The 21,159-nt window shown below is 45.6% G+C and overlaps 1 protein-coding gene across 2 annotated transcripts in view; it reads right to left on the bottom strand.

Moving 5' to 3' along the window:
• RIOK2 (RIO kinase 2) overlaps positions 1-21,159 on the bottom strand; it is a 143,051-nt gene that overhangs the window by 13,546 nt on the left and 108,346 nt on the right. For both annotated transcript variants that reach the window (XM_085632541.1, XM_085632540.1), the window contains one exon: positions 17,253-17,340. In XM_085632541.1, coding sequence (XP_085488667.1) covers positions 17,253-17,340 — 88 coding nt within the window. The remainder of the gene's footprint in view (positions 1-17,252; positions 17,341-21,159) is intronic.

Here is a 21,159-nt window from a genome sequence, read left to right on the forward strand (position 1 = left end):
GGAGCGCTTAACGGGGAGGGGGAAAGCCAGGGGGAACGCCTGAAACGGGGCACTAGCCAGGACCGACCCGTCCCTCACAACTTCCCCACCCTCACAAACCGTGGTGATAAAAAGCAGGTGGAGGGCTTGTCAGATCCAAGGAGAGACCTATTACTGACGGGAGGTTGTTCTTTTGTTTCCTTTGTCTCCCGGGGACGCCAGCTTTTCCCAGAGAAACCTAAGAAGCTGACGTAAAGCGAGTAGGAGAGGAACCGGAGGAAGCGACCACCGGACCTGGGGCATCGTTCAGTTTCCTTTCTGGAGGACTTTAGTTTTCATTTCTTTGTTTAAACCTGACTGAATAAGAGGTCTTCAGCAGCCTCTGTTTGAACATTGTCTTTTCCTTTAATAAACTACGCCCAAAGAAATCTAGTGGTCCCTACAGTCCGTCCTTAACTACAAGCAGCAAGGGTCAGTTACAGGTCCTGGGAGGGGGACCAGAGCACAGTGGTGTCAGAAGTGGGATCGTCATCTGAGGCTCGAAGATGACACAACCCGTGACCCTACAAGACATAGGGGCCTCATGTAGGTAGCCAAATACCGGTCGGTAACGGCCGATTTTCGGTAATTATACAGTTACCGACCGGTATTTAGGCTTTTGGTATGTAGGGGGACAATTTCTGTATTCGGAATTTACCGAATCGGTAAAATTACCGATTCGGTAATTTTACCGATTCGGTAAATTCCGAATACAGAAATGAGATGTAGGGGGAGTGTGTGGGTGATGTTTGGAGTCGGTATTTACCACCAACTAATAGTTGGTGGTAAATGAAGAATGGATGTGGAAATGCATTTCAAAGCGCCTACAAGTGTGCAATGTGGCAGACATACATGCCCTTAGGGCATGTATGTGTGCCACATGTGCACACATGGCCGTTTCAGGGGTGCAACAGGGTGTAATTGTGACACCCTGCCACCCTTGCATGTGTTCCCCCCATTACAGAATCGGTATTTACCGATTCGGTAATGAGGCATACCTTCCCATCAATGGGAAGGTATGCCTCATTACCGAATCGGTAAATACCGATTCGGTAATTACCGAATTTTAACGAATCGGTAATAATTACAGACTCATTACCTACATAGCATTTACCACTTCATAAATACCGAATCGGTATGATTCGGTATTTATGAAGTGGTAAATGCAAGCCCACCTACATAAGGCCCATAATCACCCAATTAGCTGAGGGACAGCACCATTTGCAAATAGTCCTTGAACAGCAAAACCAAAACGCACAAAAGGAGAGGGAGTCATTCCAAAAGGCTATGACCGACCAGGCCTCCCTACTATCCAACAACCAACAAGTACAGGACACGGCTATTTTGAGACTCACGGATGTGATAGCCAACACCCGGGTGCATCCACATGTCCCAGGAAGTGTACTACAAAAGTTCCAAGACGGAGAGGACCCTGATTATTTCTTTACGAATTTCGAAAGAGTGGCTACCACTGCTGCTTGGCCACCGGAACGGTGGGGACAGTATATCGCACCACTGTTGTCGGGGGAATTACAAGCCGCTTACCAAGCTGCCAACCCCGCTGGCACCACGCCCTACCAGGAAATCAAGAGGGCTATCTTGGAACGACTGGGCTGTGATCACGAGTATTATAGGACTAGGTTTCGTAAAGAAAAGTGGGTGACCGGAGATAACCCTAGAGCGTTGTTCTACCGCATTAAAGATCTGGGAACCCGATGGCTTCAACCCAGTACCGCCTCCATGGAGGAAGTAGTAGAGAAGGTGTTCTTAGAACAATATTTGGAAGCTCTACCGTACACCACTAGGGCTTGGGTAAAACAGCACCCGGGGTTGACTCAACAAACAGCCATTGACTTAGCATGTGCTTATCATCGCTCTCCGGACTTTAAAGCCCAACCAGCAAGAGTCCCGCCATTTCCTCTCAAGACTCCTCCCAAACTACCCAGTGACGGGGACAGGAGACCCTTGTCAAAACCTGTTCCCAAACCCCTTCCAAAACCACCACCAGCTCACATGGGGCCCCAGTGTTTTCGTTGCGCTGACTGGGGTCACATAGCTAGGAATTGCTCTTTAAACGCTGACACCTCAGAACCCATGGAGGTTGGATGGTCCCGAGGGAGGGTATTAGTGACAGGAAGTCCTAGCCAAAGGTACAAGAAAACCGTCAGGATAAACGGGAAGCCTATTGAGGCATTATTGGATACAGGGTGTCACCATACCGTCATAGCCAGGGAGATACTTCAAGAGGAAAAAGGGTGTGAGGGGGAGACGGTGTTGGTATCCTGTGTACACGGCGATGTTAAGTCTTATCCCTTAGCTGAGATTGTACTAGAGATAGACGGGTATCCGCAAGTGAGAAAAGTAGGGATAGTACCGGGACTGCCTGAAAGAGTGTTGTTAGGAACGGATCTTCCCCTCTTTCATGAATATTTAACAAGACTCATGCAGGCAGAGGCAGACTGGCTACAAGAGGCTCCGTTCTGTACCGAACCCATATCTAGGCCCCAAGATAGGGAAAAAAAATCCCGTAACGAGAAAAGAAGAGATAAGGAACAATACGCACAGGCCTGCTCTGGTGTATCTTCATGTATGTTTTCTTCCTTAGACAACGACACTACTCCCGCCCGCAGCTTTCGAGCGGACCAGAAAGATGACAGCACCCTGTTACAGGCCTGGAAGCAAGTTCAGGAAGTTGACCCCAACAAGGTAGGCCCTTATTTTTTTGTAAAAAAAGGTCTCCTGTACAGGGCCATTAACGGGCCCGGAGGAAGGGCTGAACAATTGCTCATCCCAGTAGCGTTTAGAGAACAGGCCCTACAGCTTGCTCACAACCAAACGGGTGGGGGGACACTATGGACAGGAACATACATTAAAATACCTACTGGACAGGTTTTATTGGCCAGGAGTGTATAGGGAGACAGCCCGATACTGTGCGGAGTGCCCCAAATGCCAAATGATCAATCCTTCCAAAGATCGAAAAGTACCTCTGTGCCCGTTACCCATCATTGATGTTCCCTTTCAGAGGGTAGGCATGGACTTGGTAGGTCCCCTAATAAAGTCAGCAAGGGGCCACCAGTACATTTTGGTCCTGGTGGTCTATGCTACTCGTTATCCAGAGGCGATCCCTCTCACTAGCATGACCACGGTAGCCGTAGCCCAAGCTATGATCTCCTTCTTCTCCCGTGTAGGGTTCCCATTAGAGCTCTTAACAGATCAGGGGACCCCTTTCATGGCCAAATTAATGAAAGACATCTGCAAGATCCTAGGGGTACGCCAAATCCGGACCTCGGTATATCACCCCCAAACAGATGGACTGGTGGAACGCTATAATCGAACCATCAAGACCATCCTGAAGAAACTGATTGGGGATACAGGAAAAGATTGGGACCGGAAGTTGCCTCTGGTCCTATTTGCCATTAGAACGCACGAACAAAAGTCCACAGGGTTCAGTCCTTTTGAACTCCTGTTTGGACGCACCCCTCGCACCTTACTAGAGATGGCCGCGGAACAGTGGACGGAAGAGGAGGACGAAGGGAAACCCCTGTTAGGTTATGTATCCACCTTGAAAGAAACCCTAGCCACCTTGTGGGACACGGTTCATCAAAACATGGAGAAAGCCCAGGCTAACCAAAAAGCTCAGTATGACAGGACCAGCAAAATGAGAGAGTTGAACGTAGGGGATAAAGTATTGATTCGGTTGCCTTCTTCGGAAAAGAAACTGCTGGCAACATGGCAAGGCCCATATACCGTAACCCAAAGGGTTACTCCGGTCTCTTACCGAATAGCCGTCCCTCACACTAATGATCAAGGACAGACATACCACATAAACCTTTTAAAGAAGTGGGAGGAGAGAGCGAACAGCAACGGGGGTGGGAGAGGGATACAGCCGGTATGCCACGTGACCCTCAATAAACCCTTGGACGTATGCATGAAGCACGAAGGTATGTCCCGAGAAGAAATGCCCCAGTTGGGATCCAGGCTATCCCCCGAACAAAGGGTACAGGTTCACAATCTGCTAACCCACTACACAGGGTTGAGCTCTGGGGAACCAGGACGTACCTCTATTGTGGCTCACGACATCCTTACCCCAGAGGGAGTAGTGGTGAACCTAAAACCCTATAGGATACCCCAGGCTAGGAGAGGGGCTGTAGAAGCAGAGGTGGAATCAATGCTCAAGGCCGACATAATCGAACCGTCTCACAGCCCCTGGCGCTCACCCATTGTGCTGGTACCTAAACCCGACGGAAGTCTCCGTTTCTGCATAGACTTCCGCCAGGTGAACGCACACTCCAAATTTGACAACTACCCAATGCCCAGGGTGGACGAGTTAGTCGAGTGGTTAGGAGAGGCTAGAGTCATGTCCACAATTGACTTAACGAAAGGATATTGGCAAATTCCTTTAACCAAGTCAGCGAAGGAAAAAACAGCGTTTTCCACCCCCTCCGGGCTCTACCAGTTTAAGGTAATGCCGTTTGGACTGCACGGAGCACCTGCGACGTTCCAAAGACTTATGGACATTCTGTTAAAAGCACATCGGGAATATGCTGTCGCCTACTTAGACGACATAGTAGTATACAGTCCCGATTGGGACTCACACTTAACACATCTCAACCAGATCTTCAAAACCTTGAGAGACGCTGGTCTTACCCTGAATCCAAAGAAAACCACCCTTGGGACCCATCAAATCGAATATCTGGGGTACACCATCAGGGATGGTACGATTCTACCACAACACAATAAACTGGAAGCCATACAGAAAATTCCACGCCCCACTACTAAAAGAGATGTTCGGGCCTTTTTAGGGTTAGTGGGGTATTACCGTAGATTTATTCCCCGGTTTTCTGACCTAGCCAGTCCCCTCACGGACCTGCTGAGACACACAACTACAAAAATAGAAAGAGACTGGGGACAGAGGCAAGAGGACAGTTTTAGTTCCCTAAAAACAGCCCTATGCAGTGCTCCTGTTTTGTCCTGTCCGGACTTTAAGAAATCGTTTGTACTACAAACAGACGCCTCGGATAGAGGGCTAGGGGCTGTCCTATCTCAACCTGACACTCAAGGGCTTCTACGTCCTGTCCTGTGTTATTCCTAAGCCGGAAGTTGTTCCCTAGAGAAATTAGATATGCCACCATGGAAAAAGAATGCTTAGCCATCAAATGGGCCATATAATCCCTGCAATACTATCTATCGGGGAGACATTTCTTTCTGATAACGGACCATGCACCCTTAACCTGGTTGGCCACGAATAAGAATACCAACGCTAAAATACTGAGATGGTTCTTAGCGCTACAACCCTTTTCCTTTCAGACTATCCACCTCCCGGGGCGGTTACAAAGTAATGTGGACTTCCTCTCCCGTTGTCCTGTTTCGGAATGGCCCGATCGTCCATCCCCAGGAGAAAGGCAGTGTGATCCGGGCACTACGGGAGACTCGTCCTCCGTGCCATTCAAGATGGCGGCGGCGGAGGCCCGTTCTGAGGACGGAAGCGCTCTAGTCCTCCCGGCCGGCACGGAGCGGACGTCACGCGCCGGGACAATAGAAACACGGACGGACGAGGAGAGGAAAACAGCGAGGGACGGAGGAGAACGTGGAGCCGACCCAGGGAGAATCGAGGCTAGCAGGCAGGAGCGAGGGAGCACCGAAGAGGAAGAGCAGAGACGCCGTGGACTTCCAGCAGACACCGCTCTAGTGTCCAGTCGTCCCAGGGAGAGCCAGGACGCCGAGACAACCCATGCTACAGTCCTGGAGGACTGTAGCTTCAGGTCAGTGCCTTTCCTGACTTACTTGAAGCGCTTAACGGGGAGGAGGAAAGCCAGGGGAATGCCAGAAATGGGGCACTAGCCAGGACCGACCCGTCCCTCACAACTTCCCCACCCTCACAAACCGTGGTGATAAAAAGCAGGTGGAGGGCTTGTCACATCCAAGGAGAGACCTATTACTGACGGGAGGTTGTTCTTTTGTTTCCTTTGTCTCCCGGGGACGCCACCTTTTCCCAGAGAAACCTAAGAAGATGACGTAAAGCGAGTAGGAGAGGAACCGGAGGAAGCGACCACCGGACCTGGGGCATCGTTCAGTTTCCTTTCTGGAGGACTTTAGTTTTCATTTCTTTGTTTAAACCTGACTGAATAAGAGGTCTTCAGCAGCCTCTGTTTGAACATTGTCTTTTCCTTTAATAAACTACGCCCAAAGAAATCTAGTGGTCCCTACAGTCCGTCCTTAACTACAAGCAGCAAGGGTCAGTTACAGGTCCTGGGAGGGGGACCAGAGCACAGATAGTGAATCAGAGATCCGCCAAAAGATACTTAAGTAGACTCTAAAGAGGAGTTCGCTTTTAGGTTCGCTTCCAGGCGCCAGACAAATAACTTGAATTGAGTAAAATCATCACTCTTAAAGACAGAGAACGATATAGATAGCTAAAATAGTTCTCTAGATAGATTAATAGTTGTGTTTCAGCGTCTTGACGTTCAAGTAAGAAAAACTGATTAGACAAACAAGCAGCTAGCTATAAAACGCATTATGGATGCACACAGGTAATCTGTGCTCGGACAACTCAAGTGTAAAGAAGAAAGTGACATGGAATTTAATGCAGTTTTTATTGGGAGTATTGTGTTTCCCCATAATCAGTATTTAAGGATCCTACTACGAGCCCATAGTGAGAGAGCACATGAAGGGAATGATTGGAGTCTTTATCTTGCAGCTCTTACCACGCAGTCTTTACTATGCAGGTTAGCACCACGCAGGTAAGTATATTTAATGGGGTTTTACCTTTATCACGCACACTCATCCTTAAACACACAGTACTTTATTCCGCCGATAAGTACATACATATATTTAACATTATTTGAATCATGTTTTTTTTTTTTTAAAGTTAAAGAAGCGAGTTAAGGGAGTTTAAGGGTGATTTTAGGGTTGGGTACAGACAAAGGGAGGAAAGGGCACTTTTAGAGTTAAGAGTGATAAAGGAGAAAAGGGCAATTTTAAGGAGGATAGAGGTCAAGGGAGGTTTGTGTGATTAAGAGTTTAGGAGTGGGTAGATATAAAGGGAGGTAAGGTGGGTTTACATTAAAAAGAGGAACTTTGGGGGATTGGCCCTAGTACACAAAAAAGGGGTGGGTGGGGTTCACCCCCCAATGTGGGGGTAAAGGCATGAGTTGTAAAGCTGTGTGTCGTATTATAACACATTGTACGGGTTGATGCGTAGTAATGCACAGCGCAAAATCATGTCTGATATTCAGTCATCCACCTGGAGGTACCTTGCAATAGAACATGTGGGTGAAGTTGAGTAGTAACGGAGAGTGTCTAGGCCCAGTGTCACAACGCAGAATAGAGAGATCTCTCTGGTCTCTTTTGTAACAGGGGATTGGGGGCAGCGCCATTAACAGAGGAGCCCAGGACCAGTCCTTGATTGGTGTCTTGTGTTTCTTTCAAACATCTCCAGAGTCAATCCAGACTAAGCAACCAACATCATAATTGATTAGGGCCACGTGCTTCTATCGCACGATTTAACCAGGAGTTGTTACAGCGCGGGGAAGACTTGGGGAATGTTTAAAGTTTGAAGGACATGGCGTAAACTTGGCGGAGTATCACGTCCACCCAACCGAGGCCCCGTCTGCTCTATTTAGAGTAGGACGGACCATCATTTTCACTGGTGGTGTCTCACTGGTTCCTCTGGCTGAAACCTTACATCTAAATAATTATAAATGAGTGTAAATGCATCAGGTCGTTCGTACTATTTAGAGCGGATTGTCTCATGTACTTTTCCCCCGTTTGGGCGCACCAGGGAAAGGCTGGCAGTCAGGAAGAGGAAATAATAAAAAATCACTCCATCCTGGAAGAAAACTCCCACACAGGGTGTCAGAGTCATTAATATTCTGTTTCACAAAACCAAACTCCCGCTTTGGGACGTTATGGAATACAATAAGCTACCTAAGCATCCACGAGAAACATGGGGGCCGCTCAGAGTTGAATCTTCAGAGGAGCCTCTATAGCGGTGAGACCTGTGAAGGAATAGAGATCTTCGCCAGGGCGGTGGAGAACGCTCAAGATGGTGGGAGGGAGTCTGCCAGGGTGGCAGAGATAATAAACCCGGCGCCCTGGCAGATTACAGCACACCCGCCAAACTCTTAAATGAGGGATTAATTTCCTCCAGAAAAGGAATCACCTTTATGCGCCTGTACAAGCTGTGCAAAAGCAGGGATTCACTTTTAGAGGTGAGCTCTGGCCCCACTGCCACCACCCCACAAGCCATAGCCGCCGACAGTGACTGCCGTTCATTGCACGGTTGGCCGGACTGCGAAGGGGTAAGGGTGGTACAAAGGCTCCTGAAGCCCTAGGCCCCAATATTTTAGCATTCAGGGCATTCAGATTGGTCGCATTTGGAGCTCCCACACATGGAGAAGCAGTGGACCAACCGCTGCTGCCAGCAGCTGCGATTCAAAGAGTGTAATAAGCCTGTCATTTCCGGTGCCTGGAGGGATATGACATTATTTTGGGCGAGAATGAGTCGGGCAGGAAACGATGGTCCAGTCTCAAAGATTCCTCAGGATGTGGCCCCGTCCTAGATATTGACTCTGCTGAAAATCGTTAAAGAAGGAGCGTTTCACTGCTTACTATTTTAAGATTTTCAAAACTAACACTGGTGCAAAGGTAGAATGTTCATCCGAAACATTTGATCAAACTGAAGATTCAAAGGGAAAATTTGGGAGATAAAAATTATGCATGTAAGAGGGAAGTCTAGCAAATTGATGTTTGGTAACCTTAAAAGGATTTGGCAAACATGAAACAGGTGACGATTCTAAAGCGCCAGATGACTTTTGGTGTATCATTTGTATCAGTAACAATCATTCACAGAACTGGTATGTTTTCCTTTATTTTTGCAGATATTATAAAACCACACATCAGTAACAATAATGCCGCACGTAAACGATGACGACCATTTAATTTTTATAAATAGGCAATTGAAGAGACCTTTCATGTCCGAAGGGCGGAGGGACAGCACATCAAAAAGCTTTGCTGTTTTAATTCAAGAATACATTTCTCCACATGGAGGCAGCATTGTACTGTAAAAAGGATAGCCCACAGCAAAAAATATTTGCAGGAAGTGACAGGCGGCAGAACGATAACTGGGCACGGGATAAACTTGAGGACGAGTAGAATACTCACAGACCAATCCACTCATTCGGATAGCACGTACTTTAACTCATGAAGCAGACAGAAGAAATACACACCAAAAAAAGATACAATTATAAAAGAATGCATTTTGGCAAATTATTTTTTTGCTACTAAATCCCCGAAGAAACTATAAATCACACTTTCACCAGGCACTGCTCATATCACATCACTGATGACACGTACAATGACAGCATTGATATCAAGTATGACGTCTGAAATGAAATTTATAACATTACTGTGCATGACGGGGCTCGAGTTATATTATCTGCAGTTAACTATAACTGTTGAATTTCAGTGTTGTATTTAGTTTAAAATGTGATGTTGCCTTTGGCATTGTCACCCAAGTATAACTCTCAATTTAACCTTTGTTTTTTTCGATGAATTTAGAGTGAATCAAGCCATGGTACAAAGAGGGGCACTTAGGACCTCTGTTATCATTTCATTGTGGTCCAAAGAAGTCCATAGGTGGTCTGCATAGGTCTCCCTCGCCTTTGGATTGCGTCTTTTTGGCTGGGAGGGAATCGTTTATTTTAACGTTCAAGCGTTATGCTATGCACACTGTGTGGTGCAACAAGGCTGTGCTCCAGAAGCCATTATGAGTCTGGAGGACGTATGGTAGACGGGCAGCGTATTGGGCCCTGAATAGGTGTGATGTGTGGAGAAACTTGTGCAGTGGAGCTGTATATAAAGAAATCGAGCAGCCATGGTGTGTGTGGTGGAATCCAATCCGGTTATGGAAGTGCGGGTCTGTGTGATAGTCATGTTGATGGTACCCGGAGTCAGTTCAGAGCACTGCCACGTTTTCCACACACTGGCATGGTTTTTGTAACCAGCAATGAATATAATACAAGCAATAAGTTATAATGCCATTTCATGCAACAATTCCTTACGTCAAGGGGTAAGCTGTAGTGTTACATTGTTTGCACTTTTAAATCATTCTATTAGTTTTCAACATTTGTTCATGTGTTCCTGTGATGCCTTATTAAGTGTGTTACCAAATATCAGTGTGTTCAAAACGGTGCCATATTTGTGGTTTCAAATTCGTACATTGGCATTATTATGTTAAAATAAATACATATGATGCATACAGTAAGTAGTAGGAGTAACTAAAAAGGTGTTTCAGCTCAAAAAATACATATGATGATCCATATAATACCATGAGTATGGTAAACTCCAACAGTAGTTTGCAATTTCATAAATAGGCTGAGTTATGTTCGTATATATAAATGATGCACACAGTAAGTTCTAGGACTGAGTAAAGAACTTTGCCCATACCAAGTAATATATATGATATGCCTTACTATACCATGATAGTGACAAGCATAGACAGTAATATTGCAAAGCTTCTGACATTAAATCATTGTATTGCTTGCGTCAGGTGTTCAGATTGTCCTTGCATTTGTTTACAGCAGAATAGTGTAACACAGTGAAGGCAAGGGAATATTGGTTGTATTACACTTCTTGTAAAATTATGCATTGAGTTGGATTCATGACTGAGCACATTATCAGAACTCGGAGTATTGTGCAAATTACAGGTGTTAGACTGTTGAGGGTCCCTCACTAGTTACAGTAAAGTGCATAAAATCAGATCATCAATACTAAGGGAAATGTGCAAGCAGTGTTTTAATAATATGTTCCATAACCCAGGTTGTGTAGTTTATAGTAAACACGGACTACTTTGTGGTGAGTTTCCAGCTATAATTCAGCTGAACAAGTTACTTTCAGTAATGTTCGGTCTGGTGGACACTCTAAAAGCAGACTCCTCAAATTTCCCAAAGTGTCAGGCTGGTTCTGAAATCTTTTCAAAGCACTTGCTCTTGTGCACTAATAGATGGTGCCCATTGCTCACCGTGGCCTTATCACATCTCAGGCAGGGATGATATGGAGAGGTAGAAAAGAGTCATTCCTCCTCACTGATGTTAGTTTTCCTTAGATTCACCTGTGCCTCAACCATGACAGACTGCAGAGACGGAGTGCAAAATAAAACTTGGGCTTTTTGTTAACCCTAAAAGTCCATTCCACAGAACAGGAAGGTGGGAGGGCGGTTTCTGTAAGATACAATATCCACCAGAAAGGGCAGTACAGAAGGTAAGTAAATTGTTCTTCTGAAGGATACTTCTAACCGCAGATTTTCACCTTTTGAACAAATGCAGTGCCTCCTACATAGAAGCTCTGAGAAATGTAAGCGGTAAATAGTAAAATCTGTCCACGTGAACTTTGTGATGATTTATCATCTTTTTTAAAGATAAAATTCAGAATATTTATGCTACCTTTCTCACCAGCAAAACACCAGAGGGGCCAGTAGTCATCTACTCTTACAATTTCAGAGGAAGTTTTGCTGAAAGAGCTTGGGATATGTAAATCAGGATCTCAAGCAGATCCTTGTTCACCTCGGATCTTAGAATTAATTGCCTCTACCATCAGTGTTCAATAAAATCCTTAACACCCCCATAGAGGTTGGCTGCTTCCCTTCGGATTGGTAAAAAGCTTTTCTCCAGCCCTTACATAAAAAGCCTACAGCATATCGGACCATCTTGAGTAATTATAGACCCATCTCCCTTCTACAGTCAGCAGTCAAGATCCTGTAAAAATTGGTTAATGGCTAGCTCTCCTCCTTTCTAGAAGTTAATAGCCAGCTGCACGACTCACAGTCTGGCATCCAGCAAGGTGTGAGTACTGAAACTGCCTTGTTGGAAGTGACTGAATATAATAAAGACCATATGGACTGTGGTAGGTCTGCAATGGTGGTTATGCTGGACCTATCAGCAGCATCTTACGGTCTCACATGCCACCCTTCTGAATAGACTTACCCCCAAACCTTGCATGACACTGCTCGCTGCTCCCAAGATTGCTGCATTGTATTCTTGTGATATTTTACATTAAACACTTTTATTTCTATAGCTCACCTAGCCATGGGCTCTGGGAAATTAAACAATCAGCCCATTGTCACAGGATGTTGAGCAGACAGCAGACTCGACCATGGATCCCCAGCTCACCAGTCGGCAGCTCTCACCGCTGTGCCATATACTTTGCCTCGTCATGTTGCAGGGTGCAGTACTATATGTGGCCAAAAGAGGTTATACGGGACACCTAGTGACAGCTTGAGGTACTGCACCCTCAACACTGCTCGTCTCATTCACCCGTTCAGTGTTGCTTTTAGCCCCTCTCCCTCATCCTGTCCAAGTTGTAAATTCCTTGCTCCTCAGGCAAGCAGGACACCAGAAGCGACATCGCGGCGCGCAATGCCGCCTCCCACGTCCATGTTATATATACCAGGGGATTGCCCTACAGAGGTCTTGAATCTCGCTACACTATGCATGGATTTATAATATCTAAAGAACAAAGCTTCAACGGCGGAGTGATGGTTCTGCACCTCGTGCCTGTTTAATGAAATCAGGAGTCCTGTGCACTGAGAGCCTGGCACCAGCCGTTGCGTTGAATCTCTGAGTCCCAGATCCTAAAAGTGCAATTACAAGTGGGTGGGCACCAGGCAAGAGAAGAACAAGACAATCCTGTAGGGTGCAGTCTTTATTTTGAATAAATATTCTCAGATAAAATAACAACTTCAGCTCAACCAACGCGTTTAGTTCTCCTCGGAGAACTTCATCAGGGCTTGAAAATTCTCTGGGCGAAATCTTGATATCAGCGAGTAGATAGGGTTCCGAAGTAAGTGCTCCGGTGTATTCAATGAATGTCCCTTTATGCAGGTATATGCAGCACTGTACCTTTCGGTGTTGACCATATTTAAGCAGTTGATTTTCACTACGATAATTAGAGCTTCATGGCAATTTCAAAGCAGAATATGAAGCAGAAGGCATGATTTGATCAGTTGTATATTTAAAAATATTTTTTCCATCATCTTCATCAGTATATTGCATTAGAGTTCTGTGTGCATTTTTTAGTGTCAGAAATCCATATGCTGGACATCCAGCCCTTCTTCGATGTAAAAGGTTCCAAAGCAGCAACAAGCACTGGCATAGCCAATAGGTCTCGCCTTTGGGACCTTATGTGTTTAGCCAGAACTTTTGGCTATGTTGTATGTTGTAGAGCATTGTGGCTGCTGTGCATTATGTTGAAAAGTTATAATCATATTAATGGGACCGCCCTCTTTAATGTCTTACTTCACCCTCAGTTTCCAGTCAAGGGGTTGAGAGGTAGTGTCGTCGTTGACGTGGCAGTAGTCCTTAAACAATTCTCGGACCGATTATTCACAACTTCACTTCAGAAAAAAGCAAAATGCATTTTCAAAATGTGCCCTTTTGCCAAATATCTACTAACTGCAGGATGTTTTTATTTCGCCAGAAAAAAGATGCAACTTGCATTTTATACAGAAGGTGTCACAAATGAATAATGTTTTCAAAGAAAGCATGCGACTTAGACATTAGATTAGGGGGGATTGTTTTAAGACAATGCACATGTACCTTTCCTTGCGGTCATTAAGATTACTGCGCATTTTGAGATAAATTCCACAGCAGCTTTTTGTTTATGCGCCTAGGATTCCCAGCGGGGCAATCAGGGGTGAGAGGTGAGCCAGTGCAGCAAAGGAGGAGACGGGCCAACGTTAGAAAACTGGCCTCGATTCGCTCAGCTGATGTATGTTCTGTTCGGAACAGCCATTGAAAGCCGCTATCAAAGAGCTGCAGTGGAAACTCTTGGCATTGTCTTGGGCCTGGCGGGGGTTCGCGGATCAAGCCTGAGCGTTTAATTCGAGGAAGTGAGCCACCACACATTCCTGGGGCAGCCTAAGCCCTCCTCTTCCCTTTCCACTTGGTATCCCCCACCACCACTCGCTCCCCCTCCCCTCATACGACATCACTTCCCACCCTCCCGCATTATCTCGCTTTGTTTTCTTTGGCACGGAATGCCTCAATTGTTCGCTGCAAATGCAAAGAGGTGATTTAAAAGAACTGAAGAGAAAGCGAGGTTAAACAGGCGAAGGCAAAACATGCAGGAGAGATATACCCAGTGAGCCCGTGAGAAACGGAGAGTGCGAACGAGAGGTAGGATACGAGTAAGAAAGACGGAACCAGGGAAGGAAAAAAGAACGGATGGAAAACTGGGACTATAAACACGACGGAAAAGAAAGGAGAGAAGTCAAATGATGAGGCGAACATGTGTGAGAAAACGATGAGGGACGAGAAGTATTAGGCAGAGAAAGAAAGGAATGGGCAAGGAAAAAAAAAAAAGAGGAAAACAAAATAGTTAGATTTTTTTTTTTTTTAATACTGCACTTCTGCCAGCAGAGTCAGTTATAGCCAGAGTTCCATGTCTCTGGTCTGGAGCCAGTTCTATTGTGTTTATTCTTCTTTTAAATTTTATTCACTTAGTTTTGTACAGCCCTGCTTACTCAAAACTAGACGGCCAGTGCGATTTCCATACACATATGATAATGACAGTAATGGGCACATCTATATGGACAGAAGCTGTCACAGTAGTCATGTGAGGGGGAACTTCAATGTCCTGCTCTTTCCAAAAAAACACAGGATAACCAACGAGACTAGCGCTGACCGCCATCTGTTTCCAATTAATGCGACCGCGAGACACGGGCGCGATAATTGGAAACAGATGGCACTGCTGCTCGCTCCCGAGCACCCTAGGCCAGGAGACAGAGAAGGTGGGACATGCACCTGCCTTGGACCAATTGCGTGCTGTCTTTCTTAGAAAGACGCATGCAAAGGCCAATTGCGGGTGATAAAAAAAAGCACACACACGAGCGTGTGTTTAGAGTTTAAAAGCCCTTACTAAAAGCCTCGCAGAGCAGCGCATGCGCGCTGGCTCAGGCGGGACCTAAAAACTCTTCAGACATGTTGACAGCCAGAACTAGAGCCAATACCTCTCACGTTGTCCACTCCGAAGGAATCTCATGGGACATGTGAGACATTACAATAGAGTAAGCACTAACGCGGCAGAAACAGTGCAGCCAAATTGGACAGAAAGGTCTCTGTGATAAGCAAGTTTAAATTAAAGATCTTCAGCAGGGGGAGTTACAGCAATATTTTGGTATGTACATATTCAAGGTTTTAAAAAAATCAAAGTAGTTGCCTGGAGTCCACACTGGCCTGCCATCCTTACACCTTAATGCATACATTTGCCAAATTTTAAAACCATTGTTTGTTTACTCCTCGTCAGTGCAAATGGTAATGTTCACAGAAGCATGGATATAACACAATCTCACATATTAATGTATGTGAGTATGCTTTATTTCGCATTAATTCAGCCTTGTGTCCACTATTTTCCAACTTAACTGAAGGAGTTCCATTCCACACTCTGAGACTGTTTTTGTTTTTACTGTGATTTAGTTTGCATTGATTGAATTCTCTGAAAACTCATTATACGTGCCTGCACACACACTTCGAGGATGTTATTTTTGCATTTTTAATGTATGTCTCTATTAGAACGCCATCTTGTGGCAATTTACAGCACATCCGTGTTCAACAGTTGCTATTATGTGAAGAGCATTGGCAACTTGGACATTTAGGTAACAAGGGAACACGCAAACAATCTTTTGATTTCGAAATACAAACTGAGGGAAATCTTGCTGGGTCTGGTTCTATGTTCCGAGTGTGCCATATCTAATAACGAATGCACTTAGGAGCCTCACCAGCATTTTCAATAATAAATTGGGCTAATTCCCAAAGCCAAGTTTTCAATATGGAGGATGTCGCCATCACAATTTTTGCAGTAAATTCGGATTAAATATATTGTGTGTAATTTCCTGCATATCCTTTATACACCCAAAAAACACAATTTTTGCACCATTTCATATTTTTACAAACCCCTACAAACACACATCTGGAGCTTATCTCCTACCTATTTCGTTATTTTTTATCACCAAAAAAGCAAAGCTTTCCACACGGTTCCACACCACACACACTTCAACACCACACATTTCCAATCCACACCATATAATTCAACACAAAACCACATAATTCAACTCAACACAATTACCAAACACACCATATACATCGAATCCACAACACACAATTCCACATCATGCCACAACAGTCAACAGCATACCACACAAACTCCACTACATACCACTCCACAACACAAAATACCATGCCACATAACACTACATAACACACAAAATCCCACTCCAAATAGTTCCACTACCCTCAATACCATATAATTACTAGCCACATAATTCCTCACCATGCCACATAATTGCACTGCACAAATTTACTGCATAATACGCAATTCCATGCCACACAAATAACTAATCCACTCCAACCCATATAATTCTGCTACACACCACATACATACACTCCATAACACATAGGTATAAAACATTGCCATTTACAATGCCAAACTCTCAAACTCAAATAAATGAGAGACCGATTGCATTGCAAATGCTTGTTAATCTTACAGTTATTCCCTACAAACATTACACCATAGGTAACTGACTGTGTACTACAACCTGCACACACACAAACACACCTCTAAATCAAAAACAAGAGACAATTTATATTTTTATGTTATAAAGAACTTAAATCATGTCCTAGCTTTACACAAACTCAACACACACCTTTACACCTCATCCTGGAATGCAGTGTTGTTGCCTATTTTCATAGTGTATTAGGTGGGTTTCCACTCATATAAACAATAATGCCTTTTACGTACCACAACAATACACCATTATATCAAAGAACCTTGAAAAAGCCTTTGGCCTCCAAGACAAACATGCCAAAACAAGTATTACCTACTTTGAAGCATCAAAAACCGCACAACAAGCAATGAATCAGATGTGTAAGAAAAAGAACAAGGAAACACTTTTTTGAAAGACATACATCTAATTATTTTGTATTCCTTACTTAATGCTGTAACTAATTACGGACGATATTTCATTTGGTGAACCATCCATACTGCTGTAAGATCTATATGCATATAATACTTGGAGGACTTGAAGACATTATAGACTTTATTTGAAACACCTCTACTGTTGTGGAGACACAGCCTAGAAATAATAATTGTAATCATTGATAATGTAATTGCTGCCCACATATTATTGTCTATCAGTTTACTAGATCAGTGGGCAGAAGGAGAAATGCTCGGGGTGTACTTACTGGTGGAATTGTTGAACAGCTCCCAACGCTGCCGCCAAACGACATGCCGCTTTCAGTTCGTCTCCTGTGATCCCTGCTCCCTTCGTCTCTGGAATATACAAGAACACATCTCACAATGCTTGCTTCTTCAGCAGAACTCCTTCCAGGTAAATCTAAAGTGTATGCACAAATTCCCACAATCAGTCAAGCATACGGACCTATAATTATAAAGGTGGTGTAGCACAGCTAAAATGGCTTAAGTCATAACTAGCATGGTATGATGAAGAGGTAGGGAGAGCATCCAGCCACTGAGAGAATAATCAGGAAGACTGAATGAATGAGCAACAAATGCTCACCAAATACATCAAAGCAGACATCATTCCACAAGGGATAGAGACAGAGATCCACACAACTATGCCTGCAATTGCTCTTCTACAATTTCAATTATCAGAATTTTTTCTTAGACCTTGGTGGATTTTAGTTTGAAAGCTTAAGGCCCTTTACTGATGTAACCTGCTCCCATTACAAATTGTGCTATAAATTAGAAACGCAATCCTGGCTCCATATGTGTTGCCATGCTTAGCACTTTTATCGCATCAGAGCCACCTCCAGATAAGATCTCTGGCACAGATAGAGCGTACAGTGGACTCTTGAACCCAACAAGGATTTAGCAGACAAAAATACAGATAGCCTATTTTGAGGAGAATTTACTGTGACAGGCATCTTTGCTCATCACAGTCTCCTATTAAATAATAAAAATGAAGACAATAGTAATTGTCTGTATCACCACCTCATAAAGCTCTTGGGGATAGTGTTGCTACTTTCAGAATATATCATGCGCACTATATCCAAGGAACTCTTTTGAAAACACAGAGCCTTACCGGCCTTAACAGTTATTCGAATACTTGTCTGCATATAAAGTATTTTTCGGATAGAAGATGGCTGGCCAAGTAAGAACAATTAATCTGTGCTGTCCGATTTCCAATTAAGGTTATAATATGCTACATCTGAAAAAAATGACTGTTGGACTAGGCCCTTTTTGCATGGTCATCCCTAAACTTTTTGCCTTTCTCCTAGCCTTTTTTCTGACATGGTGTTGGTGGTTTTAGGACTCTGGGCACTTTAGCACTGCTGTTCAGTGTAAAGTGCGTGTGCTCTCTGTGGTAAATATGGTAAGATTGGTCTACAGCTGTTTGGCCTATTTAATTTACCTATCAGTCCCTTGTATCTCATATACCCACGGCTGGTGAATTAAATGCGACTATTGGGCTTGCAGCCCTGATTGCGCCACCCACCCAAGTAGCCTTTCAATCCTATCCCAGGCCTCTGCCATTGCAGGGCCTGTGCGCGCATTGTTACTGCCGCTGTGATGTGGCACGTAAAGTGTGTGCCATGTCTGTGACCCCCCCTTTTACTACAGGTCAGTCACCCCTCCCTAAGATAGGCCCTAGCTAGCCCTATGGGCAGGGGGCATTGTAGGTAAAAGATAAGACATGTACCTTAAGTGTGTGACATGTCCTGGTAGTGACAAACAACCATTTTGGTTTCTCACTACTGAGGGGCTGCCCTCTCATAGGAATGCATTGTGGATTCCCTGATAAGTGTTTCAATGGTAATTCCTGATATGAGAGGAGTATCGTGGTCAAGTTTGGTATGGTAGGAATAATAAATGCTGTGCAATGGTGTGCGCAGATTTATTATAACTATTTTAGAGATGCCACTTTTAGAAGTTGGCATTTCTGTCTGTGTGCTATGCGTCTGCTTGCCTGATGTGAATTGCATGTCTAGCTATTGAGTGACAGGGGTTGGTGAGGAGTGTGTGTGTGGCTCCAGGAGGGGCAGGGTGAGTCAGCGCTAGAATGAATGGGACATCTGCATTTGGAGTAGTGGGAGGAGAAGTGCCTGAACAGGTCTGTGCCTAGCCAGTACAATGCTGGCTCCGCCCCCTGTGGTGTGTCTGATCACCAAGCCCCCACCTTACCAAGGAGAAGAGGAGCCTAGTAAACAGAGTGCTCCAAAGAAAAAAACAGAACCAGTTGGGACTGGTTCCCCCCAAGCCCTGTGGTTTGCAGACAAAGGAGAAGTGTAGTATAAATGTAGGGGCTGTGACCCCATGAGTGGTGCTGTGCTTGTGCTTACTTGTGCCGGGGGGGGGGGGGAAAGGAAGACATTCTGCCATGAGTAACCTCCTTGGGACCCAGCTGCAGCTTCTTGGGGGTCCCTGCGTGCTGGCCTACCTGGCTTCACCCAGGGCTGTCCCCAGCCCCAAGGACTTAATTCCTGCCTGCTGGATTCCTTGCAGCTGCGTCCCCCTGGAACTTTGGGGACCTAGCGCCTCATCAGCGCTATCTATCTCTCCCAGGACGGGAAGAGTGCGGGAGCTTCGCAGCACTGAGCTGCCCATCATGGAAGCGGGAATCCCCGGCGTAGGGATTTCACCTTGCTGCCAATGAGGCGGGAGCCCACCCGCATTTGTGTGGGTTTGAAGCGGGAGCCTACCCTGCTGTTTTAAGCTCCTGTTTAGCGGGAGCTCACCCCGCATTGTTGCTTTTGCGGGAGCCCACCCCGCGATTGCCTTTATTTAAAAGCAGGAGCCCACCCCGCATCTGCCAGTGAAACCGCCACTGAGGCCCGGGCCGGAAGTCAGGCAAGTCCGCCTGATTGAGGGAGGAGCCTCCGCACCAGAGACGGAGCCTCGCGGTCTCTCCCTGCTAAAGCGGAAGTCAGGCACCTTCTGCCTGAGACAGAGTGTCGCCGGTTGCCCTCACGTCAGCGGCATAGGCATTGAACAGAGCCTCGCGGGCTCCCGGCAGTGACCTCCCCTCGGTGAAGACGGCGAGAAGAGAAGAGCTCCGGTGAGTGGGGCTAGAATCAAGCCGTTCCCGTTGGCGCCGGGTAGTGGCACCGGACGAGCTCTCGGGAAAGGGTGGCTCACACAACACTGTTGGTGCTGGGCACTGCGAGTGCCTATTGGTGGCATTTTGAACCTTTGGAGTCCCGGAGAAAGGGGCTCGGATGGCACTGGAGTGCCAAGGCTGAATTCCGTGTTAGGGGCAATTGTTTCTAAGAGTCCCGGAGTGGGGCACAGACGGCACAATTAGTGCCAGGGCCCAGTTTTGCATTCAGCTGCACCGCAGCTGCAACGGAGGGGGGCAAATTTGTTGATTAGCTCCCTGAGTCCCGGAGGGGGACGAAGAGGCACTAGTAGTGCCAGTTCTTCTTTGCGCTTAAGTGAGGAGCCCAGCTGCCCTGCGAGAGCGCAGGCAGCTGCCACGGTTGGGGGTCATTTCTTTGTGATAAGATAGGGGTGAGTTGCACCCCACGTCCCAGCACAATTACGCAATTTGCTTGCTGCATTAGCAGCCAGAGGGCTAATTGGATAGCCCGGGTGTAAGCCCTGACATTTGGGACAGAGGGCATTTGAGCCCCTAGATCAGGCCAGTTGGCCAGGGGGTCAGTTTTAGGTTGGTAGGGCCCTAATGTGATTTATGTGATGCCTATGACAAATGTGATTTATGCACCATGAGTTATGCCTCTGATGTTTATGCTTATGAGGTTATTGCATAATGTGTTCATGCTGGTGAGGCCTATTGCGTAATGTGTTTATGCTAATGAGGTGGGCAGATTGGGTTTATGCCTAATGTGATAACGCTGAAGTCATTATTCCAGTAGTTACTGTTTATGTTTTATATTTACTTACCTGTTCTGATGGTTCTGACAGTGGCCCGATTGTCCCTGTCCTGTATATAAACCCCTGTGAATATTGCCTAGTGCCAGTTGGCACAGTATAAATGTGTGATTATGTTTCTAGTGCGTTTATGAAAATACAAAGGCTATTTTTTATTTAACCTTGTGTGGAATTCCTTTTGTGGTGTGCCTAGTGTGTTGCGCAAACGCTTTACACATTGCCTCTGGGATAAGCCTGACT

This window comes from Triturus cristatus, chromosome 2_1 (assembly GCF_964204655.1).
Source record: "Triturus cristatus chromosome 2_1, aTriCri1.1, whole genome shotgun sequence".
Taxonomy (NCBI): domain Eukaryota; kingdom Metazoa; phylum Chordata; class Amphibia; order Caudata; family Salamandridae; genus Triturus; species Triturus cristatus.